The sequence below is a fragment of the Ornithodoros turicata genome, chromosome 1 (assembly GCF_037126465.1).
Source record: "Ornithodoros turicata isolate Travis chromosome 1, ASM3712646v1, whole genome shotgun sequence".
Taxonomy (NCBI): Eukaryota; Metazoa; Arthropoda; class Arachnida; order Ixodida; family Argasidae; genus Ornithodoros; species Ornithodoros turicata.
The window spans coordinates 13,249,852-13,276,753 of record NC_088201.1 but is presented as its reverse complement, the minus strand read 5'-3'; the positions used below and the strand labels follow the sequence as shown (position 1 = coordinate 13,276,753).

General features: G+C 42.0%; 2 protein-coding genes across 2 annotated transcripts; one reads left to right on the top strand and one right to left on the bottom strand.

Annotated features, from left to right (window-relative positions):
• Positions 1–813: 813 nt before the first annotated feature.
• On the bottom strand, positions 814–10,208 carry LOC135377514 (DNA-directed RNA polymerase II subunit RPB2). The gene is made up of 18 exons (XM_064609985.1): positions 10,061–10,208; positions 9,053–9,276; positions 8,655–8,767; positions 8,324–8,543; positions 8,093–8,251; positions 6,020–6,184; positions 5,348–5,544; positions 4,540–4,659; positions 4,244–4,430; positions 4,034–4,177; positions 3,043–3,914; positions 2,735–2,829; positions 2,528–2,649; positions 2,005–2,223; positions 1,557–1,778; positions 1,321–1,481; positions 1,037–1,232; positions 814–957 (listed from the first exon to the last, which is right to left on the bottom strand). The coding sequence occupies exons 1-18, from the start codon at positions 10,077–10,079 to the stop codon at positions 868–870; spliced, it is 3,525 nt and encodes a 1,174-aa protein (XP_064466055.1). The 5' UTR covers positions 10,080–10,208; the 3' UTR covers positions 814–867.
• A 255-nt stretch (positions 10,209–10,463) lies between these two features.
• LOC135377512 (phosphatidylinositide phosphatase SAC2-like) lies at positions 10,464–25,868 on the top strand. Its single transcript, XM_064609983.1, has 18 exons — positions 10,464–10,673; positions 11,348–11,428; positions 11,895–12,031; positions 12,101–12,229; positions 12,445–12,498; positions 14,436–14,627; positions 14,815–15,205; positions 16,132–16,324; positions 16,407–16,484; positions 16,570–16,690; positions 16,963–17,091; positions 17,228–17,298; positions 19,909–20,154; positions 20,227–20,298; positions 20,432–20,505; positions 20,586–20,741; positions 20,987–21,378; positions 21,698–25,868. The coding sequence occupies exons 1-18, from the start codon at positions 10,577–10,579 to the stop codon at positions 22,577–22,579; spliced, it is 3,495 nt and encodes a 1,164-aa protein (XP_064466053.1). The 5' UTR covers positions 10,464–10,576; the 3' UTR covers positions 22,580–25,868.
• The last annotated feature ends 1,034 nt before the right edge of the window (positions 25,869–26,902 follow it).

Below are 26,902 nucleotides of genomic sequence, written 5' to 3'. Positions count from 1 at the left end.
GGGGGTGGGGGGTGACAGCAGCCATACAAATTCGTCTACGTTTCCCCTCTACAATGTGTGCTATCGATCGCCCCTTCGACACCCTGCACAGGGTCAAGACATGGTTTTTGTAAATGATGAAAGAAAGTCGCTTGAATGCCCTACATTTGCTTAATGTTCACCATTAAAAGGGAACTGGCAACATTACCACAGAATGTTGCAAACATTTCTGGGCATGAGAAATGTGAACTACAACAGCTTCACTCTGTATGTGTGTCACTGTGCTGTGTGATCCTGCACTGCAACTATGATTACAAGAACAAAATAGCAGTTAAAGAAAGCTACTCACGTTTAAAACAAACCAGGCTGCTTAATTAATGAAGAAAGGAACAAGAGGTGAGCTAGCTGGTGTGTGTATGGAGAGAACATGTTCCTGAGTTTGGGCAAATAATTTAGAAGACCACAGTTAAGGAACTGTGAGAACTTGAGTTCCTTAACTATAGTTGTCTCCTAAATTATTTCCCCAAACTCAGGGACATGTTCTCTCCAAGATGCTTACATATTCAGAACGGGCATTCAGCGTCTCTCCAAGAAACTTCTTGTTTACACACGCTGGCTTCATTGGCGCTTGATGTGGTTGCAAGTAATAGTCACTGTAAGCGAGTCTCACATTTGTGGAAACTGAAAGCAGTGCGTGTAAGGTAGCGTTATATATCTGGTAAGCACCCTAGGCCAGCCAGACATGATTGTGCAATCAATATTGTAAGGGTGGCTCAACAGGCTTACCCCCCCACCCTCTAAAAGATACCCTAGCTATGTTCATGCCGGCCAAACTTTATGATAAAAACGTATTTATTTGACAACAATAGCCAAAAGAGGCATTTTTGCTCAAGTCACCATAATGCGAGGTGCTATGGACATGGACATCAGTTCTTGGAACAAAAGTTTACACGCGTACGGAAGGCAGATTTGAGAAATCTGAAAGAAGAAGCAGACAGATATATCAGCTTAAAGCTCGTCTAGAAACCCTGCAAAGCGAACAAAAATGGACACACACCTGAGTCTTATTACGGCAGCCTTTGCACTCAAACGTGTTGTTGCGCAGGTTGGCGATTGCGAGGAGGCCACAAAGGTTGCAGATGTGAGCCCGATAAGGGTCCGACACCTCAAACAGTCGCTCCCGTAGGAATTGGGCAGCTCCGTGAGATATTTGGCAATCTCGCTCCATTTCACCAAAACGCAGGCCGCCATCCCTGTCAATGGCCGAAGGTAACCAGTTTTTCACGCTCTCCAGTACATTCCTCACCAAACGCGGTTTGTAACACAGAAAACGGCTTCTACCTTGCTCTACCTTCCATAGGTTGTCTGACTAAAATCTGCACGGGACCTCGTGCTCTGGAGTGGATTTTGTCGTCCACCATGTGCTTCAGACGCTGGTAATAAGTGGGACCCAGAAAGATCTGAGCGTTCACTTTGCGCCCGGTGTGTCCGTTGTACATCACCTGCATAAGAGGAACAGAAAGAGACGTCAGCACACACAGCACAAATCCAAACGTTGCGGAATGGGTCTAGTTTACCTCATTTCCTCTGAGATGATACCCATACTCTTGCAGGAGGTTCGAGATCTTTTGTACGTTTACAGAGTCATTAAAGGGTGTGGCATCACCAATTTCACCCTTGTTGGCTGAAACCTTCCCTTGCAGGCACTCAATCAAGTGACCGATTGTCATACGGGAAGGGATGGCATGTGGGTTGATGATGATGTCAGGGGTCAGGCCTTCAGCAGTGAAGGGCATATCCTAAAAATATTATGTATGCATGTGAGAGGGTCAATGCCACCCCTCAAAATATCGTATTTTCTCGAATCTAAGGCGACAAGCTAGTAAAGGCAGGCTAGGAGTGCCAAAAACCCCTTAATCAATTCAAAATCGGTAGATAATATAAAATGTCAATTTCCCACACGACAAACAGAAATACGCAGAAGTATCAATGACACGTATGAGACATGGAATATTAGCAATTTACCTCTTGCCGGTAGGTGATACCACATGTGCCTTTTTGACCGTGGCGACTGGCAAACTTATCCCCTATTTGTGGAATTCTCACAGAGCGGACACGAATCTTGCAGAATTTGTACCCTTCCGCATTTACGGTCAGCATCACTTGATCTACAATGCCAGTTTCGCTGTTTCGAAGGAAAGTACTTGCATCCCTCTTTGTGAACCGGCGATTAGTGCTCTCCAGCTGCATCAAAAGAAATTTTCAGAACACAACAGTATGTCAACAGCATCAATGATACATTCTGACGAGGTAATTCGTCAGGCTGTATTTTATGGAAGTCAGACTACTGTCACCAATGAACCAATAAGGATTTCAATATCAAATATCTGACAAAAACGGCATGCCACTTTAGGAGGAGCATATATGTACAATCCACAAAAAGGCATGTGTATGCAGCAACTTACAAACAAATGCTGCACCAGCATTGTATGAATAAAAGTTATGCTCTATGTGGGTCCCTGGTATAAATTTTGCTTGAGGTGCTTACATCATCATCATTTTCTGGGAGGGTTATAGTCTTCCCGATGATCACATCATCACCAGATACCCTTGTGCCTGGAGCAATGATACCATCATCATCCAGCTTGTCATAAATAGCGTTTCTCATGCCTGCAACACAAAGAAGGTACACAGTTAATGCACAATTAAATAAATGTTTGTTTAGCACAGCTAGTCAGCTCTCAGGCTGCTCTACCTTGGCATGTTTCCCTTGTTGGTTTCTCAAATTGTTCTTCTTGATCACCCACACGTTTGCATTCAGAGTCCTTGTATGACCGGTAAAACACTGACCTGAGAGGATAGAGGAATATTTGTTACGTTTTTAGTTCCATTCATGTGCCCTCAACAGAGGAGCAGAATGACTGCCTCACTGGCAGAGGGAAAGCCAATTTTTTTGCCACTTTCACGGTCAACATTATAAGTTTATCCATCCCAGTGAGGAGGGGGGAGCTGACAGCCTCTTTTGCCCCCCATAACTCCATTCTTGGCACCCATAAAGCTCACCTGAAAAATCCCCGGTCGACAGCCGACGCATTAACGATGATGGAATCTTCCTGGTTGTAGCCAGTGTATGACATGATAGCAACAATGGAGTTGATACCGGCCGGCAACTCTCGGAAACGCAGGTACTCCATGGAGCGCGTAGTTGTCAGAGGTTTGTGGGGATAATAGAGCACGTGAGCCAACGTGTCCATGCGTACGTGGAAGTTGGTGATGTAGATGCCCATAGCCTGCTTACCCATAGCAGACTGGTATGTATTACGGGGAGACTGGTTGTGATCAGGAAATGGAATGATGGAAGCACACACCCCGAGGATCATGGAGGGGTGAATCTCACAATGCGTGTAGGTCGAACAGTAAGCAACACCCTTGTCCTGCAGGTCATCGGGCGTCATGGAAAGCATCACCGTTTCCTCTTCCAGAGTGTCTATGTACTCCACCACACCACTAGCCACTAAGTCCTGCCAGCTGTAATTGTTGTACTCTCGTTCTTTCAAGCTGTCAATGTGACGTCGTTTCAGAAGCAGCTTCTGGTCTTCGACAATAAGCAGAGGCCGACAGATGCGCCCCGCGTCGGTGTAGATACGGATTTCACGGTCACGGATGTCTCGCACCATCGACACTTCAGACACGATAATGTCCATCTGACGTCGAAGTTTGCGCAGCGTGTTCATCAGTTGATCGGGGTCACGATGGATGCCGACCCAGCAACCGTTGACGAAGATCTTTGTAGCCTCAGCAATAGCTGACGGGGCAATTTCTTCCAGATTCTCCATGCTCCACTCCTCCAAGAACTCAAGGATGGGAGATGGCTGGGATCCGACAGAGATGTACGACATCAGGGCGAGGTTCTTCACCAGACCCACGGCGTGACCCTAGACGAAACGGATATCGTTATTCCTTCCTGCCCAGTAGTAAAAAAAAAAGCCCAAGCGCAAGCAAATCGTCCGAATGCACCGCAATGCAATGAAATGTATCTGATCTTGATGCTGACCTCAGGAGTCTCGGCTGGACAGATCATTCCCCATAAAGTGTTATGCAGCTGACGAGGTTTCGCCAGTTTGCCATCACGGCCAATAGGTGAATTCACTCTTCGAAGATGGGACAGAGTTGAAGCGTATGTGAGACGGTTCAACACCTACGTACGTGAAATCAGTCTTAAAATACTGTTCTACGTCACTGTAGAATACGAGGTCCGTCCTACCTGAGACACGCCAGCCCTTGCCTGATGGGCCTTCTTCTGATCGCCCCAATTTCCTGTAGCCAAAGAGTAACGCAAGCCATCCGTAATAATGCGAGTTTTGATGGCAAGTTCGAGGTTAAAATCCTTGCCACGATCAATGAACTTCTGCGCATACATCCGGACTTCTTTTGTGAGGTTACGGAAAAGGCTGCAAAAACGTATCAATATTATCTGGGCTGCATCCAAAGGCAATTCACAACATAGGTAAAGTCACATTCACGTTTCCTGATGGATGAATTGGTTCCAGAGGAACTCACCCCCTGAACAGGAATGCCATGAGGGGCCCAGCAAGATCGAGTCGCTTGTTTCCGTAGTGATCTCGATCGTCCAGTTCCCGACGGCCAAGTGCAGCGAGCAGGAGCCTATGCACCATGTACCTACAGCACAAACGTGCAAGCTAAGGGCAATGCACTTCTTCGATCTTAAAGGTACTATAAAGCAGTCGAGGTGCAACCTCATGTTTTGTGTGCCCCGAATTGTGTACGTCCTCGGGAGTAAAATGTAGCAAAATGTTCTCACATAGACGTTATAGCTCCCGAAAAAATGCAAATTTAAATCTACTGGCAACACTGTGGCGAAGCAGACCGACGAAACGCCAACTCCACCAAGTACGGCGGTGAAAATGTCTTGTGCGCAAGACTCTGGGCCAAACAGAGCGACGTACGATAGCAGCGCCACGGTGCTCAAACAAGGCCCAGGTATAGACATTTCGCTACTGAGTGCAAGATTCGGCTTTTGTGTATTTTATTTCACACAAATTACATTTTCTCAAAAGGTAGTATTTGCAAATCCCAACAGGAAAGCCATCTGTTTATCGGTCTCCTTGTTTACAGGGTTGCTTGACAAATTGAGGACTTCTTCCCACGAGGCGTCGCCCCGACATTCTTGACTGCGTTTTTATTTACCAATTAAAAATACTTAGAGTAAACTCCTGCGCATATTACTTGTTGTGCTGAACCTTTGAGTCTAGCACTCTCACGTCATGCTGATTGCATAGGTTCGACCTCGACTGCTTTATAGTACCTTTAAGCAAACTATGTTTAGCAGAGTGGAATACAGCGTTACCCGAGGTAATAGGCTTTCTTTGTTTCACAGAAATCGCTTACGCCAACATGTGGCAGCATTTCTTTCTGAAGGATTTCCCTAGAGTATTTGATACGCTTTTCTTTCGTCACGCCAGGACGGGCACCACGAGAACCAATGAAGTTCAACGCGACATTTTGCTCCTGTATCACAAAGGCCTCATCTAGGGATGGTTTCACCTGCAAGGAACCACATTTTGATTACACGCGAAATACAACTCGATGTAAGGTGTACCTGTCGGACAATAACAGGCTGAATGACTAGAGCCTGAAGTTTTAGGGTTTTACCCAAGTCTTCCCCGAATTTGCACCCCGAATTGAAACTTGCCTCTTTAGGGTGAAACCCGATTTTTACCAGGCAAATTGCCCTCTCTGGGATGTCTGTAGGAATGCACCAACTTACTTGTTTGGCAGAAAAATTCAGTTACATCACCGTTTGTATCAAACCGCTACAGTTAGTTTGAATAACTGAGCCCGATTTCCCCCAGATTTTAGCGTAATGGAAGTTTTTTTCACCCGAATTCGCATGAATTTAGTGCACATGTTCATTTACCCGATTTTTACCACCCGAATTTAGAAAAAAATATTTCCCGAAAACTTCAGGCTCTATGAATGAGCAATAAATGGCACTTTGCGTCCCATGGTTTCTTTTTACCATTTCCATCATTTCGGGATCTTCAAAGTCGTAGATGATGTGCTCCAAGATATCCCTGTCTGCCACAAAGCCTAGGGCTCTGAATACAATCATGATAGGAATTTCCTGTTTGATGTATGGTAGGATTGCAATGATCCTTTGTCCGATGGCACTCTTCCTTACACCCTGCAAAACAGTGAAACTCATTGATTCAGCTGTAGTACACAGTACCACCTGAGCTATTTCATGCACCATCTGACATAAACAGACGTTTATTGAAAGTGCGAGAATAATCTGCAATTAGCTACATTATAACGATGAAATCACTACCAATATCACCACAAAAGATGCCACTGCTATATGTAGAGGGCTGATTCAAAACCATTAGAACGCTTCTCCAAGAGTTAAAAAATTGGCACAGCAAGACAAAACTACATGTAGATTCCTAATCCTGATAAACATACTAATATTTTCACATGATACCTTGTAACTCATTAACAGATGCACTAGATAAATTTTCTAAAAGCAGCTCTTGTTGAGGAAGGTCATCAAGGCCTCAGACCTCAGCTACCTTTGCTGGTAATTTGAAAGGTAGGCCTGGTGTCAATGAAATGTGTTTAGGTGAACTGAATTACCGTCACCCACCAAACTTGCATTTCGACGTTGTTGTCTGCACAACAAATTATTATTTTGGAAAGAAAGTTATTACAGTAACTGAGGTAGTTAACTAACAAGGTTGCAACTGCTACCTAGAGTACGTCCTGTCATCCCAAAATTTTTGACCCACTACCCAAATTTCTAAAATATCTGGCTCAAAGCAGTCTTCTTTTTATTTTTTTTAATGACGCTGTATAAGTAATTTGAGTATGATAAGGTTGCGCTGTAAGAAACTGTACAGCAAACAAAAAAATCAAAGTTCTATCAACACTGCCTACACCAATGTACACATTCAAATGCATGCATGTTTGCACAGATGCCACTTACGCAAATCTGAAAATAGAGAGAGAAACAGAAAACAGTGGTTAAATGAAACCATACGTGTCGAAATTTGTGTCAACAATAGATATTTCCCTTTTCTTGTCGCTTACTGCCAATAATGCTGTTCACGAGGCCATCTACCATATTTACTCGCATAATTAATACGTACTACACATTTGTGAACTGCTTATGTTGATATAACATCTCGGAAATCTGATGCCAGCAACTATGATGCTGATTACATACTATATGGCGTAGCAGTGATCTACCATCTCGAACTGACGCATCGGTGTCCGTATCCTGTTGCATATGCTACACCACCTGTTTATCGGCCTAGAATACGATAAACAAGTGGTAAATTCACCAAGATATTGCACGTACTCCGACCCACGAGCACAACGCCTAGCTTTGTAATGCACGCAAACCTGATAGGTATTGGTCCCGGATATTTGTGAATGAACACTGCACTATGTCTTGTAGAAACATGTTAGTACAAACTCTTATGGTTACGAATTTGTCCAGTGTCATAGTTTCATAGTTGTTTGCTAAAGTGGCCTATTAAACGGACATTCCAAAATTTGAAACTATATATAGTAAAACAGACAGGTTATAATTAGGGAGTGACTTTTCCGGGTTAAACCCGATTCCGCCCGGTTATTCCCCCCTGAACTGACCTCCGACCAATTCAGGCTAAACCCGATTTCTCCCCGAATTCCAGTCACTATGAAATCCTCAAGTGACGTTTCCAATGAAGACGAACAAAGGTCGCCACGTGTGACGCATGTAAGAATGGGTCACTTACGTTCCCAGCAATGCACCCATGTGTGTCGACACTGTCTACGCCTTTGGGGATTACCGCTGGAAGGTCACGATTCCGCAAATAAAATAAAAAACGAACGGAGAAAAAGATTAGGAAATGACTTAATAGACGAGAGAAGAAACAAAAACACCCGATAACACCCGAAGGCACAATTATCGCCCGATTTCTCCCCGAATTACAGATTTAAAAATAGCGCCCCATTTTTTACCTCCCCAAATCTGAGAAAGACATTTAACCCGATAAGGTCACCCCCTAGTTATAATGTGACAAGACAAAAGACTTGAAAGTCACGTTACCTGGCCACCCCTCGCAAGCATATTCACCCAGAGGGTACTTGTAGGTCTTGACGAGTGCTCGAGACACGAGCGACATTCTGCCTTGTAGGCATATTTCGAATCTTTCATTTGGAAGACATAGACCGTGTTTGTTGCCATTTTTTCCTGAGCAATCAGCACCTAGAAACACAACCACCAGCCTTATGTCCACGCGTGCATAAAACAACATCGCTCAGACGGAGAGGTACGCACCTTTTCTGAACCGTTGATAATAAAATAGCCGCCAGGATCGAGAGGGCATTCGTTCAATTCACTGAGATCACGGTCTGTCAAGTTGTTTAGGAGACAATATGTCGATCTCAACATAATCGGAATCTTGCCAATGAACGTCTTCTGGTGCTGCGTTTCGATGGGATCTTCATTCTCTTTGATGACGGTCTTTGTTATATCCACATACAGTGGTGCAGAATATCTACAGTAGACATATTGCAAGAATGCAAACAACTGACACACATCAGCTCAGAACTAAGAAGTGACTGAAGTAAAAGCCTCGTGACAGATATACAAGATCACTTTTACATACGTGAGGTTTCTTAGCCTAGCCTCGTTAGGCATCATGGGACTGGGTGCTCCATCTTTCTCCCAGTGAGTTGGTTTAGACAGGTAGATCTGCTCAAACTTGAGTAAATACCTTGGCTGTTTGAAACGAGAGAGCCACATAAAAATCACGCCCATTTTAATCGAAATTCTAAATTAGCATAATGTCAAACCGCAAGCAAGCTGGTACACATTACACCAAGTCTTGACCTTGAGGACAACACGTAATACCCAGATGAGTGCTTCATCATGTCGTAAAGATTGAGGAATGCCTTCAAACCCTCAATTCATTCAGCATAAGGTTGTCATAGTTTATCACCAACCTGGTTATGTCTTTTGGAAACGCCAAAACTCTGAACAGCTGTGGCGAATGTTCTTACATACCGGATTTTCGATTTCGCCAGATGAGTGCTGTGCCTCAGCTTGAAGATCAATCTGTGGTGTGTCCTCAACAATCCTCTGAACAGACATCTGAATAAATTCGTCAAACGAATCCAACTGTTGTCGTACAAGGCCCTTCTCATCAAAATAAGCACTGATGACAATCCAACAGGCTTCTTGCCAGAGGTCAGGAGTGATTTCTTCAGAGTCATCTTCAGCATATGGATCTGCGCATGAATTACAGAGGAATACAGTCTAAAATTGCGTTTCTCTATAATAGTAAGTTCAGAGGAGCCACCATACAAAAAGAGCGTACACCATTTGGGTGTGCACTGCATTGTCCGTATAGTTCAAGGAACGTACCACCACCAATAAGAATTACTATCCCTTGCGGGGTTACTGAAAAAGTGGCACAATAGTACATCGGGGTTTTTTTCGCAAAGAATATATTTGCTGAGAAGCAAGGCACCAGCCCAAAAGTTCCAGGTTCATGAGCCCAATACTTACGTCATGTTTCTGCTTTGCTTGTGACTATAATTTCCCACCATATTTTAGTATCAAGCACCCTACCACTGCAACGTTAGTGTAAGTAACGTAGTAAGCAACGTAGTGTTTGTGCTATTGAACCCAGAGGTGCCACAAAACAGTACAAACATAGCAGCACTAACAGCAAAAATATTGAAAAGAAGTATACAAAAAAATGTGTCTACATGACAGTAACCTTCCAGCACGAGAACGTATCCCCTACGTCGTTATGCTGACAGTGTCAGTACTACTATTCTTAGTGGAGGACGGGGAATACAGCAAGATTCAGCTGTGTTATGCTGACTAAGATTTGATGAATGAGAGGTTACCCGTTTCAGTATGATATGTTATTTTATAAACGTAAGTCGACTAACTTCTAATAAACAAAGACCAGCAGCTGAATGAGAACATCACGCACAGTCACCAGAACACGAACGTTACTATGAAACTGAAATTTTCGCAAAGTCTAGCAAAAGTGTTCTATACCTTCTTCTTGTTCGTACATGTTTGCGCGTTCAGAAGTTTACGAAGTTGAAAAGAAACGCTATGTAAGAAGTCAAACTCGCATAATGTGATCACCGCAACATCGCACAAACATGGCGTTCCGGATTGGATTGGACGTGATGTGGATAAAAAGGTTGTTCATCCCTTTGCGCCACTCATGGCGCCACCGTACCATTGTAGCATCCATATATGATTTATACGATTTTTACAATTTCTTGCTTACTTGAAGGACTTTAATAAAGTTTTTGCGGTAGCGAAGCGTCTTGCTGACACATTAAATTTTTTTTCAGTTGACTGGTGATGTTAAATGATGATGCCTACCAGTGCCACCGCCCACCGCCAGTTCTCCTTTTGTTTATGTACTTTTCCCTTTCCAGTAGCGATCATGGTGCTTTGACGTATGGGCGTGTGGTAAACGGTGGTTAAAGTATGATCATTTAAAGGGAAAAGTCACCACTGGTCTTTTTACTTCCACCATATTTAAAGCAATCTGAGATCATGGAGATTTTAATGACACCAGAGTACTATGTGATCGTAGATGGGGAATACACTTTGTGGTGTAGCCGTATTGATGGTAAACTGGAGCCTAGAAAATGTAAGTCGCTTTGTATGTTTATTTCAACAGCGAATGTCTAGTAAGGCTGATATGACGAAACGAAAACTGTAATTCCTCTTGTGTATTTCGCACAATAATGCAAATTGTGAATGAGTACACGTACATACATTCATTCAATGTGTCATGCTGTGTGTGACTTCCGTTAAGACGTTGTAAGGCTACCATCACGTGTGTTACGTACATACACCCACAAGATTCTGTTTCCATGACGGCGTACATATAGGAGATCACAATATGAACAAGTAACGACTATTTCTTTCGCAACACAGTTTCTCTGGTTCCACCATCGTGTTTATCGATCCGAATGGCAGCTTTGTGCGATTCCGTTCAACTTCCGCAACTTTGTAACGTTCTGGGAAACGTAACATGGTTTCACCATTAGGACATTTGAACCTTATAAGTATGGCACTGTTCATGTAACGTTATTTCGTAAACTTCAAAAATTACGCCTGTGGTGATTAAATTGGCGTATGAATAAGTGTCTCATGTTTGTTAGTCACCCGTAGCGCGAGTATAGCGATTGTGTGTCCGTAGAATGTGATACCTGATGGATGTGTATTTCAGAATAAAGTGGAGTCGCATATGTATTCCACATCACCTGTCTTTTCTTTTTTTCATGTCTCCACCTGTTTTCAACGTGAAATGACATGCAGTGTCAGAACTTCACGAGCTAACCGATCCTGTTTGTTTGGGAACAATATATGGAGTCATTGGAAAATTTCAAGCACATCCAGGTAAACTACAACAGGATACCTCCACCCTTGTCATTCTTTCAGAGTGATATTCTCATAGCTAAATTGCAGTCATGCTACATGAGTATTACACACATAAACTTATTCTCACATAAAACAATGTGTGATGAACACTGGCCTCTTCAGACCGCTTTGGACATAACAATTTCAGAAATATTTTTTTCTGATTTGACTTACTTTTATCATGCGTGTAAATTCTGAGGCTCTGCACAGCCTTTTTTGATGCCTCATTCCCCCCTCTTCAATGCCATCGGGCCCCTGTGGCGCAGCACAGAAAGGCAGAACTTTACACCACTGGCACTGCATGGTGCTAATGTGTATCATCAGAAATATATCACATTATTGCTGGACCAAAAAAAGTATGCCTGATCATCAATTGTTGTTCAATGAAGACTCGGGTAATTTTAAATTTAAATTAAAGATGGCTTTTTCTGCATTTCTTACATAGATTCAGACAAAAGACTGGTGGTTATCAGGCAGCTTAGCCTGATTGGCTGTCTCCCTGGAAACCATGAGGTTTACAAGATTAACAAGGTGACACTGATTCCACTATGCCAGCACGAAGCACCCGATTTCGATCTTGAGGTATGGCAAATCCTCTCTTCTTTTGACTCTCTTTTTGTATTCATGCTGAGCGTTTTTTCTCACACATAGCCTTGCAAAAAGCACAATCCAAACTATCGACGTCCCGAACGCAGCCCAGCATCTGAGTTCCAGCAAAAAGCCTTACAGAAGACCTGGAATACAATCAAAACCGCCACTTCTCAAGTCAAACCACGAAAAGTATGCCCTTAAACAACATACATGTTTGTGCTTATTGGAAGTCAGAACAACAAAGTACACAGTATGTGTATGTTGTTGTCTGCCTTCTTGATGTACTATGTGTTCTGCATACGGTATGTCTTCAAGTCACTCAAAGCATGCCTTTTTTATTCTTTTCAACCAGAATTCCTTGGCAGTACTGTTATACAGGTAACTGACCCTGGTTCCCATTTTAGTCATTCCAGAAAGAAAACAAGGAGAAAGAAAAGTACGAAAGGCGTGTTTTAGATGTGAGTAATGCTCTTCTTACTTACTAATTACAAGGGCTGTGCGAATATTGGTATTTTTCAAATACCGAAGCGACTAAGTGTATGTTTGGCTTCAATTCAGAATCGAGTGTTAAATCTTTTCACTTCATTTATTTCACTTTTGCCTGAAATTCCCTAATTAAAGAGTTAGTTAATGAATTTCAGGTAATTAGCCATTGCGTAGATACATGCTCTCTTCCAGAGGATGTCCGCCTGTCCGTGGAACTCAACTGCAAAAATGACATCTATGCTGCCCTTATAGCTTTTTTATAAAAATTCTGTAAATGCTAAAAACAAACAAAGAAACACCCTGTATATTTGAATTTAGAATTGAAGCGATGTCTCTTCCAAGCCGAATATATTTAGAATAATTCTGAAGCTGCACTCGTAAGTGCAAAACCGCTAAAAGAGAGGGTATAAAGTTAAGTGCTTCATACGAAGAACCATATGCATATATCATGTGGATATGCTGCATACCTGCTTGGTTAAGGCTTTTAACTGTTTTCTTCTTGTTCACTTCAGTTACATAACTATTCACTTAGTATTTGCTTCGGGTATTGGACTATTGAACTGTTGTTTTAGCACCAATATTATTTTCTTTATGTATTAACGATCTTCTGAGTGGGCAAAAAAATTCCACATGTGTAATGTATGCTGATGACACTAGTTTCTTTATGCCTGGCGCAAGTGTCTCACAAATTCGATCGTATGCTGAAGATAAGATAAGAAGATTTACAATACATTAATGAATAGTTTAAATGAAACAAAATGAAAGTACATGGTCTAAATTATGAAGCTTTATATTTAATCTCAATATTGACGGTAAACTTATACAGCAGGTTGATAAAGTTTGATAACTTGGTATAATTACGGACAAACATCTTCACTGGAGGACTTACATTCAACATGTTTGCCAAAAACTTTTCAAAGCCTGCTCCATGCTCTTACTTGATAGAGAACTGTTCTCTATTAGTGTACCTCACTGGTATTTATTTCACACTAGGTCATTTGTATTTAATTTACTGTTCAGAATCATGAAGCCAGTGTTACCAGCCCTATGTTGAGCCTATTCTTAGGCTAGAGAAAAGATGTCTACAAATCATGGCATTTAAGAACCACCTTTATTGGACTTATTTCTAAACTTAAAAGTTAATTTTGAGTATGTTGTTAAACAACACACAGCTTTACTTATGCATGTATTGTCAAACGTAATTTTTCATTTTCGGTTCACTCGTTACATACCAAATTGAGATCGACCAGGGAGAACAGAAGGGAGTTTAAAGTCTAATCTCAGGAAGATTAATAACGTATATGGTCGAAGGTCTGTGGAGTTTCAAGGAGTTAAGATCTGGAATTCTCTTCCTTTAGCCATGAAAAGAGCATGCAACTTTAGACCTGCCCTCACTAGGCTTTGCATTGAATGGCTCTATTAGATTTGCCCAAATCAGGTGGCACTTTCCTCCCAAAAGTGTTTAACTTAGGTGTTTTAGTGCTGCTTGTGCTGTTTTGTAGTCGTTTGATTGTTTTTGAGTTGTTTTCTTCATGCTGGTGCAAGTGAAATTGCCTATGTAAAATATATGTAATCCCATTACTAGCAGACTGCTATGGATCTGCACGTGTTCGGTACTTTACATGACTTTATATTAATAAACAGCCAATTCAAATTTTTAAAACATATTTGCTTCGGTTTTAAAATAATTATTTGCACAGCCCTACAAATTATACCTAACTCTGGAAAAACATATGTTGAGACAAAGCATGTTTTCGTGCTTTTAAATTATCAGCAAATGAAAGAATTGTTTCCAAGCACTGGATCTCGGGACAGTATTTAGAGTGTTGATGTGTAGTGTTACATGCGGTCATGGCTACACTGCAGATGCAAGACACCAGATGTGCTGATTCTCAATTTGTTTTTACAGGAGCTTGCGAAGATGTTTAATGACACCGACTCCTTTTATTTCTCCTTGTGTGGAGACCTCACGAATTCCCTTCAAAGACAGCATAATCAAGCACACAATTCATCGTACATCATGAATATGCCACTCTGGAAACGTGTCGATGACCGATTCTTCTGGAACAAGGAGATGCTAAGTGATCTCATTGAGCTAAAGGTGATAAACCGGTTAACTTAGACATGACACAACCAGAAATAAAATTACGAGTGTTTAAATTCTGATGCAGACGTTTTTGGGTCCGATTTCCAAAGTACGCTTAAAACATCGTGTAGTGCAATCTTTTGATACATTTGTGGTGCTGCGTTTAATTTGTTTATTTAGCCTACCATCATATCTGTTTCAGGACCCCAGTGTCGACCACTGGATACTGCCCATTATTCAGGGTTTTGTGCAAGTTGAACGCTGTTTCATAGATGCAGCTGATGACAGCACACATGAAGCCACACTCGGTCATGACAGCTCTGGGGTTTGGTTTGATGTGAATCCTCCTGCACTACGTTCAGGGAAGGAGTACACCATGACACTAATATCTCGTAGAAGCAAACATCGTGCCGGAACTCGCTACAAACGACGAGGGGTGGACGAAAATGGCAAATGTGCAAACTATGTTGAAACGGAGCAGATATTTGAACACGGCCACCACATAGTATCATTTGTTCAAATTCGTGGTTCAGTCCCAGTGTTCTGGAGTCAGCCTGGCTACAAGTACAGGCCTCCTCCTCGGCTTGATCGAGGTTTGTGTTTATTGTATTTTTGGATGTATGTTTGGATGGATGGATGGTCAACTGTAACAAATTTGACTGTATTCGGGTTGTGGTTTGGATACGCAGTTAGTGAATATTCTTTCTTCTCTGCAAGAAATGTTATGATATAGACAATGTTGTTATACATCATACTGTAGTGGCATATTACAAATAATGGTGCATTATTGCTTAATGCAACTTTGAAGCCTATGGGTAGAGCCTGAAGTTTTCGGGAAATATTTTTTGCTAAATTCGGGGGGTAAAAATCGGGTACATAAACGTGTGCACTAAATTCATGCAAATTCGGGCGAAAAAACTTCCAGTATGCTAAATTCGGGGAGAAATTGGGCTCAATTACTCAAACTAACAGTAGTGGTTTGGTCCAAACGGTGATGGAACTGCATTTGCTGCCAAACAAGTAAGTTAGTGCATTCCTACAGACATCCCAGTGAGGGCAATTTGCGGGGTAAAAATCGGGTTTCACCCTAAAGAGGCAACCTTCAATTCAGGGTGCAAATTCGGGGAAGAATCGGGTAAAACCCAAAACTTTAGCCTCTAATCATACTGTAATGGCATATTACAAATAATGGTGCATTATTGCTTAATGCAACTTTGAAGCCTATGGGCCGTCCGTCACCATTTTCAAGACAGATAGTTCCAAAGTTATATTTGTGCATCCAGCGAAGATAGATGTGTTATGTATGTCTTTTTTATCCTATGTGCCTTGGCCTTCTAGACAATTTGCTGTGCTGTGTACTGCTCAGACTATCTATCCTGCAACGAAATTAAATGTATACCTGTAGCTGCTTGAAACCAGAGGTACCAACCTTGGAGGTACCAGATTTCATGTCAGCATATACAGAAAGGTACCAAAGACTAGGCAAACCCATTAATGGAAGATACCACGTGTGTTTCAGATGAAGAGGAAACTAACCATGCGTTCGAGAAACACTTCACAGAACAACTGGCCATATATGGCAGCCAAGTCATAATTAATCTCGTGGAACAAAGTGGAAAGGAGAAAGTCATCTCTGACACATATCTCAATCATGTCTTGAACTTTGACTGTCCAGATCTGACATATGTAACATTTGATTTTCATGAGTACTGGTGCGTATGAATTTTAGGAACTTGTGGCTTATAGAAGTAACGCCAACTCTCTGATCATGTTGTCATCACTTCGTACTTGCAGTCGGGGCATGCGGTTTGAAAACGTGTCCATCCTCATAGAAAACGTCAAGGACATCATACGTGACATGCGCTACTGCTGGTACAGTCTCATAAGCCTTCTTCAACGTACCGTGTTGTCTCTCGAAAATTTTCAGAGACATTACTAAGTGACATTTGCGTTTTAGGCTGGATCAGCAAGGGTTGATTTGTGACCAGAGAGGGGTGTTCAGAGTTAACTGCATTGACTGCTTGGATAGGACCAACATTGTGCAAACTGCTATTGCAAAAACAGCAATGGATACTCAGGTAATGCTTATGTAAACGCTGCTTTTTGTGTGCATGATGCAGTATTTTTTTCTATGACGAAAACCCGAGACTGGGAAAAGACGAAAAACAGACGACACAACACAGAGTCTCAAGTCTCTCTGTTTTTCGTCTTTTCCCAGTCTCGGGTTTTCGTCATGGATCTTAGCCACCAGCTCGCTTGCTTTTTAACCATTTTATCTGTATTTTTTCTTTTTTGATAAGCACTAAGACGTGGAAGATGAAAGCGGTGATCTAAAATATTTCCCTTGCAGTTTATCAGGCTTGGGTTACTTCCTCCAGAGGGTGTGCTGCCAACTGCCTGCAGACGTGTGTTTCAGATGCTGTGGGCTAATAATGGGGATATAATTAGTCGGCAGTATGCAGGGACAGCAGCGCTGAAGGTACAGTGTTTAACTGCTACTTCGAGAGTGGTTGGCGGTATTCTAGTGGAATAGGTTTTGTCTCTCGCCCAGTTAGTGTTGAATGTGTTAGAAGGAAGCATTGGTTAATTTTTCTGATCTTGTCTCTCTCTTACAGGGAGATTTTACACGTACGGGGTCTCGTCGTTTGGCCGGAATGATGAAAGACGGCTACAATTCAGCAAACAGGTTTCTTATAATTGACATTTTGAAGTTGTGTTGGCACTTTTTGTCTGAAAAAATAATGAGAAAAGCAGAAGAAATGCAAGCAAGTCACAGTATATTCCAATCTGGATGCATAGCCATACATTGCTACCCCTTTTGCTATATATATATACGCTACAAAATGGAGGTTCGAACGACCAGGATGTTGTATATAGATAGGGGAGAAAAGACACCAGAGACTGAAGTAGGGAGTGGGGGAAAGTTATTTATTAAGCTGGCATTTAAACGAAGGGTCTGGGGAAGTCTACGTTTCGGCGGAAGCTCTTTTGTACATAGATTTTCGTCTCAGTCCCGAAGAAGGCGGAGCTTCCGCCGAAACGTAGACTTCCCCAGACTCTTAGTTTAAATGCCAGCTTAATAAATAACTTTCCCCCACTCCCTACTTCAGTCTCTGGTGTCTTTTCTCCCCTATCTCTCTCTCTCTCTCTATATATATATATATATGCAAAAAATCCCGAAAAATTGTACTCGCGAACATAGCTTGACGTTTATCCCGCAGAAGGAAACAGTCCTGGAATCACAAAATCAAACACCCGCGAATAACTTCGCAAATAACTGAATGCGCGATTTGTGAAAATTAATACATCGCGAATAAAAATACGATTGCAGTATATATTTATATACAAAGGAAAAATAGCCGAAGCTCTGTGGCTGTGCATTGAGCATATGTTTATAACTTGATCGTGCACTCCCAGCCGAGGACAGCTGTTTTATTCCACTTGGAACTCGTCAGTGCGCCGGGCTGACAAGTTCCAAGTAGAACGAAACAGCTGTCCTCGATTGGGAGTGCACGATCAACTTATGAGCACATGATATATATATATATATATGGCGATATACGCAGGGTGTTCCATCGAAAAAGGGCCAGGGGCTGAAGAAAAAAATGGAGTACTCTACACAAATGGAACCAACTATACGTGCTTGGCAGTTGTGTGGTCTATCCAAAAATATTTTTTTCATTGCCCCTTGTCAATTAGTTAGCGATAATTAATTTTCTAACTTTTTAATTATCAGTTTTAGCTCTCAGATGTCAATGAGGAAGTTGTAGTACATGTCGAAAAAGACACAACTGAAGTGGTTTGAGGTCGCTATGGCTTGTGGTTTCGTTTTTTCCTGGGTTGAAAAGTTGGTTTCAGATTCCGGGTGGACCGCAGATCGCTGCCCACAATCCGGCACCCGCGCGCGACGATTCCAGCGCCCTCCGGCGGACATTGACCTTGAGATTAGCGCTTGGAGACCATCCTTGGGCCACGTGACACAAGAGGAAGATATTTCACCTGTTTCACGGCACACCTATCAGAGTGCACTGCAATCGTCGCGCGCGGGCGCCGAATTATGGGGAGCGCTCTGTGGTGCGCGCGCCTTCTGAAACCAAGTTTTAAAACCGCTTAAAAACAAAACCACAAGCCATAGCAACCTCGAAGCACTTCAGTTGCGTGTTTTTCGACATGTACTACAACTTCCTCAGAGCTAAAACCAATAATCAAAAAGTTAGAAAGTTAATTATCGCTAATTAATTGACAAGGGGCGATTAAAAAAATATTTTTTGATAGACCACACAACTGTTAAGCACGTACAGTTGGTTCCATTTGTGTAGAGCACTCTGTTTTTTCTTTAGCCCCTGGCCCTTTTTCGGTGGGACACAGGGTGTCCCACCGATTCCTAATCTTCCGTCAACCCCTTTGTGCCATGCAGGCGGATGAACACGAAATTGACAACCGGATAGCTGATCCAAAGAGCGCATTGACTTTCGCCAAGACTTTCATCTTTCATCTTGCATTGATGCGTTGCTCCGCGCAAGAAATATGCAAACCGAAACCGATTAATTACTCGAAAAAATCGCTAAGTGTCGATGCGTTTTTTTTCGTGCAATAGTTTTCGCTGAAGGTCCCGATGCATAAAACAGAGGTTCCTTAAGCGTGCAAAGTAAAACTTAAAAGTTAAGATGCTTATCTAATTAGCGAGCATATGCAAATGAGCCGCCACTACTCAGTTCATGGACGATGTCCCAAGGATCTTTACCAAAAAGAAACTTCTTCGATAGCGCCACCTGTTGACGAATTATTCAGCCGCGGTATTTTCGCCGGACACCCTGTATATATAGGGTTTTTTTCTTTCTATAGACAAGGCCTCACATGGAGACAGTGGAGGCACTATTTTTTTTGCTGCTGCTTCTCAGCTGAAACTTCAAAAACAGAGGACAATTTGCTGATTTTCTCTCGCTCTCTTTTCTAGCGCAAAGAACTCATGAGAACACAAGGGCTCTTATTATATTAAACTGGGTTAAATACCACACTTACTGCTTATTTCTTGGAGTTCCTTTGAGTTGTCATGTTCTCGACCTCAGGTTAAAAAGATCAAGTAATGCTCGAGCTCAGTTAAATTTGCACTAATAAGGGTAAAAACTGTTGCTTTTGATTACATATTTTTGTGCAACACTATGTTCTCATGAAAAACTTTTCTACTGTTTTCTTGCTACCTTGTCGTCCTACTGCATCTGTCAGCACAGATTGTGTCACGTTTCCTTAAATTGCTGCCCCCCGTGTAAAAAAATTCTGCGTCTCTTCCTTTCAGATACTACGTAAACCGGTTTAAAGATGCCTACAGACAAGCTACCATCGATATCATGCTCGGTAATCCTGTAACGGAGGATTTCATGGCTGTGAGTCCCGAGCAAGAGGACAATGACCCTGTCATGGACATCCAAGATCAAGAACACCATGAGCACGTGAAACAGCTAATTGACCACTGCAAAAAAATACTCATTCCCGAAAGTGAAGTTGTGCTCGGTGGCTGGGCACTCATTGATGCGGACCCTGTGTAAGTATATTATTCAACTATTCAGCATTCCAGCACAGCACATGAATAGTAAACTGCTTACTTGCCTCACAGGACTGGTGATCCTGGCCAAAGTGATATGGATTCTATCCTGGTGCTAACAAAAGATTCCTACTACGTAGCAGAGTAAGTTCGGCAAACCGAAAAGATGACTGTGATCAAGTTCAACCTTAGAGCATCTAAAATTCAAAGAGATTTAGGAGCTTCAACCTTTCATGTGTTTCTACATGCCAGCTAACTTTGCGTGTGTCATTTTTAGGTACGACGATCAAACTGACCGAATAACAAAATATCAGAAAGTCTTCCTAGAAGATCTTGAGAAGATTGAATTAGGTAGGAGATCCTACATGCAGTCCGACTTTTCAGCCTTTTATATTAGCTTTTGTTGCTCATCTTGTGCACTGTGTCTGCAGGGCCCGAGCCTTCCCTTTTCAAGTCAAAGCACTACTGTGTTCGGTTCCATTACGTTGTGAATGGTCAAACTGGGTATTTCCACATGTTTCGGTCAACGAACACACGCTTTTTCAATAATATGGCCGTCCCTATAAGTGGTGAGGAGGAGACAATTGGTAAGCATGTCTTCAGATTGTGGGCAGCCTTTAGCGCGATATTTGGTTAAAATATAAATTGTGCTTAGAATTCTTCCGCTTAATAAGAGATGCATCGTTTTAGCGTGTCTTATCTTTTAAGCCTACAAAAGCTACAATGTGCATCATAGCAGCTCGTATCTCTGACGTGCTTTGTCAACTCGCCGGTATTAGCTGCGGTATCGATGCTGAAAGTAAATTCCCCTGCTTCGACGCTCTCTTTTCAGAATCTCTTAAGGCGATCTGTGAATCTTTCAAAGTGGCACTGAGCGTTAAATTGCTCAACGTGCCCATGTTTGAGGGGAAGCTTGAAAGGCGCCGTAGCAAGCTGCCTTTTATCCAGGGAAACCTAAGTGGCTTCCGCAACGGTGGGAGGCCGGGAGGCTTTGCACCGTTCCAGCTCGAGCTTCCTTGTTTGACATCCATGCCTCGAAATATTTCTGAAGGTCAGCTCATGGCCTTTGTCAACGTTGGCTCGCGGGCTTTGAGTAACGTCACCTCCCAGTTTGCCAAGCTCAATCCAATCCGCGGTGTACGAGGCTTCAGCAAAAGACCTGGGAACGGAAACCTTGGTGCAGCAGCCACACTTGGAGTGGTCTCTGAAGCATCGCCAGCGGTCGTGAGTACCTTTCCTCTTGTGCTTCGTTTTTACTGGCATCCTCGAAGACACATTACATTAAATTGATGAAGTGATCGCTCCGAGTGAATGGACAGAATTAAGAGCTACGAAAGTGAATACTACTATCTAAATTAAGCATTGTGTTATACCATAACTGTCTGGTTAGCAATTTAAATTTAAGAAATGAGGGTGTAATATGTGTCACACCTCAAATCACTGCTTTCTCTCTCTTTTTTTTAAGAGGTTTCAACGGACTTTACGTAGAATTAGCATTTGTTTGGTCAGCGCGAGTGGACTTCAAAAACGTTTCCTCTCGCAGCAACGAGCCTCTTTCCAAGTGGACAGCTCATCTGACTCCGAAGATGACTCCATCCGATGGCTCAAGAAACATGGTTCTTCAAATCTGCCTACTCACGTCAGTGACAGAACGCTGAGCTCAGATTATTCCGAATGCAGTGACCTAGACGATGTTTCTGATGCCTTGGATCACTCTGCCTCTGGCACTGCTCTTAACCAAGATTCCTTGCTGGAAAGTTGTGGGATCCTAGCTACCAGCCCTAGTTTAAAGAGTTCAGACGCAGAGCAGGGTGCTGACAGAGAGGACGATTCGCAGCGAGGCCCTCGTAGCCATATAGATGTGGATGACTTTGTCATAGATGCTATGAAACGCGCCTCACTTCGCCAGCACTTACGACAGCGCATGGGGTCACAGGAAGGCTCACTAGACGCTCCACAAATACAGATCAGCAGCAGCGAGGTGTTACGGCCAGCAACAGAAGTGAGTATCGCATCCCGATCTGTGACGCGCAAGCTCTCTCGGTCATCCGAAGCTCTAGATGTACGACCGTCGGTACCTATAGCATCTTCGTCTTGCGAAGTGTCGCACTTGCTAGTACAAGAAGATTCTCCGCGCGATGCAGAAGGACTGTCTGGCAAGATGAAAATGTCGCACAGCGAGAGTGCCATCCAGGACTTTTCTCTCCCACCTGCTTTGGGCCTTCCCAACCCATTGTCCTCGCCTATAGTCATAAAGAAGGATCTTGTTCTCTCACCACTTTCACGCATTGCCAAGGGCGTACAGAATCTGGGCATGAACTTGCGACCTGCCGCAATTGGAGGGAGACGTCCGCAGCCGCCACATGAAAGCGAGAGTCTCCGAGAAAGAAAGCATGCTTGCCGCTCACGCATTATTGTGGTATGATCACTTAATGCTGAAATCGGAAATAATTTACCTTAATTCTGACCCTAATGACGAAATGACAGATGTTATACAGCAATTTATCACACACTGCTGGCATGGTGGCACGATTACGGGTTCAGGTCCTAGCTTTAAAATATGATGAGCGCATTTTTGCATGACCACACTGAAAATGAAAAGTTCTTTACAGCCATCTGTACTACTCCGTTATTGGATGGTAGGTAACTGCCAGGAGACCCAACAATATTAAAGAAACATCGGCAATGTTACTTTAGCTACAGCACAGCTGTGTCACTGTGTCGTCATCGTCGTCCTGCAGCTCTCTGCTCTGCAGTAAGGGCATGTGTTAGCATCAGAAGTTATAATCTTGGAGAATCCGCACTACAGTGCTCTGAGAAACATTGTTCAGATTGCTCGCTGGATTATGACTTTGCGAATGCACACATTTTCCATTTCAGTGTCTACCACGTTTTAAAAATGTTGGAGGAGATTTTTTGTAGATGCATCAGAAACAATCATATTGTTGGCCTCTGAAGAGTAATACCCACTTCTCAGGAGAAGTAGACTATTTTGTTGCCCGTTGAATTCTTTTAGATATGTCAAATTTGCAGCTCTTATATACTTATTAGTAGCACATCCCTATGGAAACAATATATGGTAGTAGTTGCAATTCAGTGTTATGGTTTCAAGTGAAAACATTCCTATGACTGCACATGTCCAAGGGCCACCACAAAGTTTATTGCATTTGGTGTATATCTAACCGAGCACCCAGCAGCATGGTTTAACTTGTGTACATGGGCAGGCTGACGTTTTAAGTAGCCCTACTTGCAATGTCTCCGAAGTTGGGATCTTCAGATGTACATCTGTGTTAAGGATATTTTGTGAACACATATAATAACTGTACTGCACAGATGTAGATCATATCTTGTACTACAGCTTTTGCAATGCTGTAGCTGTTAATGCATAAGGTCATCGTTTGACCTTCTCGAAATAGCATTGCCTTATGGTTATGATATATGTATCAACACTCCAAAACTTGTAATGTTTTGTATAGTTGGGGGATGAATGTTAAATGTGTACAAGTATGGCTTTAGGTGCCACTTGGAGGAACTGTATAGGTGGTATTCCCAAGAATTCATTGTACAAGTTTTCAAGCATCACTGTATGACTTTACACAGAAACTGATGATGTATGAGCACACTTTTACTTTCCTCATGTAAATCTACTTCACATTTTTTTACCTTTTTCTTTTCTTTTTGTTGGGGGTGTGGGGGGATAGGAGCCTTAGTCACAGTAATAGGCAACTTGAATTCATCTACGAAAAGTTTTCTTCCAATATCATCTTTGAGAATGGTTCCTACTTCTTTTGGTTATGCTGTAATAATCATGCACAGTCTAGTCAAGTCACTGATTAAATTGGTGCACATGAAAACAATTTCAAAATATTGTGAATGATCTGTAAAAAAGGAAACCACTTGTAAGCATTCATATATATATATATATATATTTATAATACATACCATTAAAATAACTGGCTTAAGAACCATGAAGCATTTAATCACATTATTTGTTGAAGGTATACTTAACGTATTGCCAGACATGCTTCTCTGTTATGCTGTGTGACAAGCAAGCTATCAGTGCTGCTGAAATGTGCTCTGTGACAAATCATAAACTGCGTGTACTGGAGCTGTTATTCTATCATGTGATTAAGCTTAATGCTTGTTAATCACACACCATATTCAAAGTGATTCTGAGTGAAATCAGTTTAAGCAGTGAGAGTGATATACGCATTCCAAAGTCTCTGAAGGCGACATGTAAACTGTAGTGTAAATCACTGGAATACTTGATATACAATCTGGACACTGCCAGGGTGTTTCCAGGGCACTGTGTTCACTATTTATTTTTTTGAATACTCTGTCGTACCTCTAATACTACATTATACTGCAGCAAGGTAGAATGTTTGCCGACATATGCTTTAGTTGTCTTATTGTTTTTCATGTTACTGCCTATTATATCTTTGAATGAATGGATGAATGTGTTTTGTGAATTACAGATGATATGTTCAATGGGTATTTATAAAAATAGGTGCAGGTCATATGTTGTGCATGCTAGTAACAGTATATGTGGTATATATGTACCAAAACAGGCACATAGACTGATAATTTGCACTCTGCCACCACAAAGGAGCAATAGCAGTCATCATATGTGTGTGGTGTATTGGGACAGTGGTAACGAATAGAAATTAGGCGAAGTTATGTCTTCTGCTAGCACCAGTCATGGATAGCTAGGAATATTATAAATACTATATGACACAATTATGTTTGCACTTATTGTTTACAAGTACAATAAGGATTAGTCCTTGATATTTTATGCACTTGTGTCATCAGTCATATCATTATTCATATGTGGTTTAGCTTTTTGAGTTAAATGTTTCTCCAACTTTGGCAGGTAAAAGTTTTGGACAGCTTAGTCATTCAGGTATTATCACTAAACAGTAAAAACTGTGTGAAAAATTTTAGACAACATAAGGTTGCACCTACATTGTGCATATGTGGAGAAATATGTGTGTTTTGTACACAGGTTAAATTGTAGACGTTGGTGTTGTACAGTGAAGTAGAATTTTTTGTAGGATACACCGCAGGTGCACATATGTTGCAAAAGGTGCTGCTTGTCAATGGCATTTATGTACTGTTTTAGCGCAGCACATTTTTAAAGTCAAACGATAATTTGGGGGAAATTTGTGTAGCTCGACCAAACCATTGAGGGGATTCAGAGGGCTAAACGTTGGGCAGAATCAGGATTGACCTGATTTACCACATGTAAATATTATATGCACTTCTGTTATTGCAGTATATATTTAAAAGTATTATTTTTTGTTATCACTGTGATCTTTTCTCATTCCCATATTTATGATAAATGGTTTCAGCATTGCAGCACAAAGATTCCAAATGCCTAATATAAAAATCCAGACTGTAAATAGTTTTGTTACATGAAGAGATGATGTATTTTCAGTCTCACTTGTCTGTATTAACTGTTTTTGATAGTTATGTGAAACACATGAATGTATTTCACATAGCTGTGAAATATCTAGGTCATAATCTGAAAAGCAGTTCCTTTCTCCATCGGATGGTTGCAAACCTCATCAACTGCAATTTTTGAACATCAAATGCTCTCGTCTTACCAGTATGAAATGTTACAGAAGTAGAGCTACTGCATCACCACGCTTCACAGGACATATGTAACAGTGCAATGCATATTTTACCGCAATGAAGATGGCTGTACTTAAATACTGGATGCAAATGGAATTATTTCCAACTGGGAAGCTAGGTGAACATTGACATACATATCCAAATGCTGTACACCTCACTCTGTTAATGTTCTTTTGAAATATATGGATATGTTGGGGGGGGGGGGGGGTCATTGGTCTCCCCACTGCAGAAAATGCAAATGCTGAGAGCTCTCTCAATCCCACATGTACCAACACACCCACTTTTTTTTTTCTTTCTAATGCAGCAGTTTCCAAAACTCCTAAAGGGCACAGTTACCACACTCCACTTCGAAGGGTTAAGAGATTCAAATGAGCACACACATTAGCAGAGTGTTTAGAACAGGTTCCAAGATATAGGGTATACTATGCTGAGAAAGCATTCATGCAGTTTAAATAGCAGAGGTAGTACACCATGGGACCTTCAATGAGGTGTATCCCTATAAATAAGGTCTGGGTTCCATCATCGGGCAGAAATTTCATGGTCTACTTTTGGTAGTACCAGTGATTTATCCAAAACCCCCCAAATATTTGGAAACACCTTTTACCTGCACCCCCCCCCCCCCCCCCCCCCCCTCTTTCGTGCTTGGGATTCTGGATGAACCACTTGTACACCCTGTGTAGCAACAGCCATTTACTGGAACTAAATTGGAATGCCCAGTGACTAAGAACATAATACAGGAATGTCTCTCTTTTTGGGGGGGAGGGGGGAAACATGCAAAGTGATTCAGGAGAGTGCTGCACTAGCAGGATTTGATTACTTGATGCCCAGTCTGGTCTTCAATATGTACAAGGACAAATTTCCAGTAACCCCAGAGATTTATATGTAGCAACTATGTATGCTTAATAGGTTTGTACAATCACTTATCAAGCCAATTTGGAATGCAACATTGGTGTTAGCAACTGATCTGAGTATTGATGTGAAGAGAGCTTTCACAAGGACCAATGCAAGAAAAAATGTACTCTTTCATATGTGAGAATAAAAAGCATTGGTAAAGTAATCTCTCTCGTTATTCACGGCACAGTGATGAAGTGAACACACACTATTCCCGAGGCAAAGC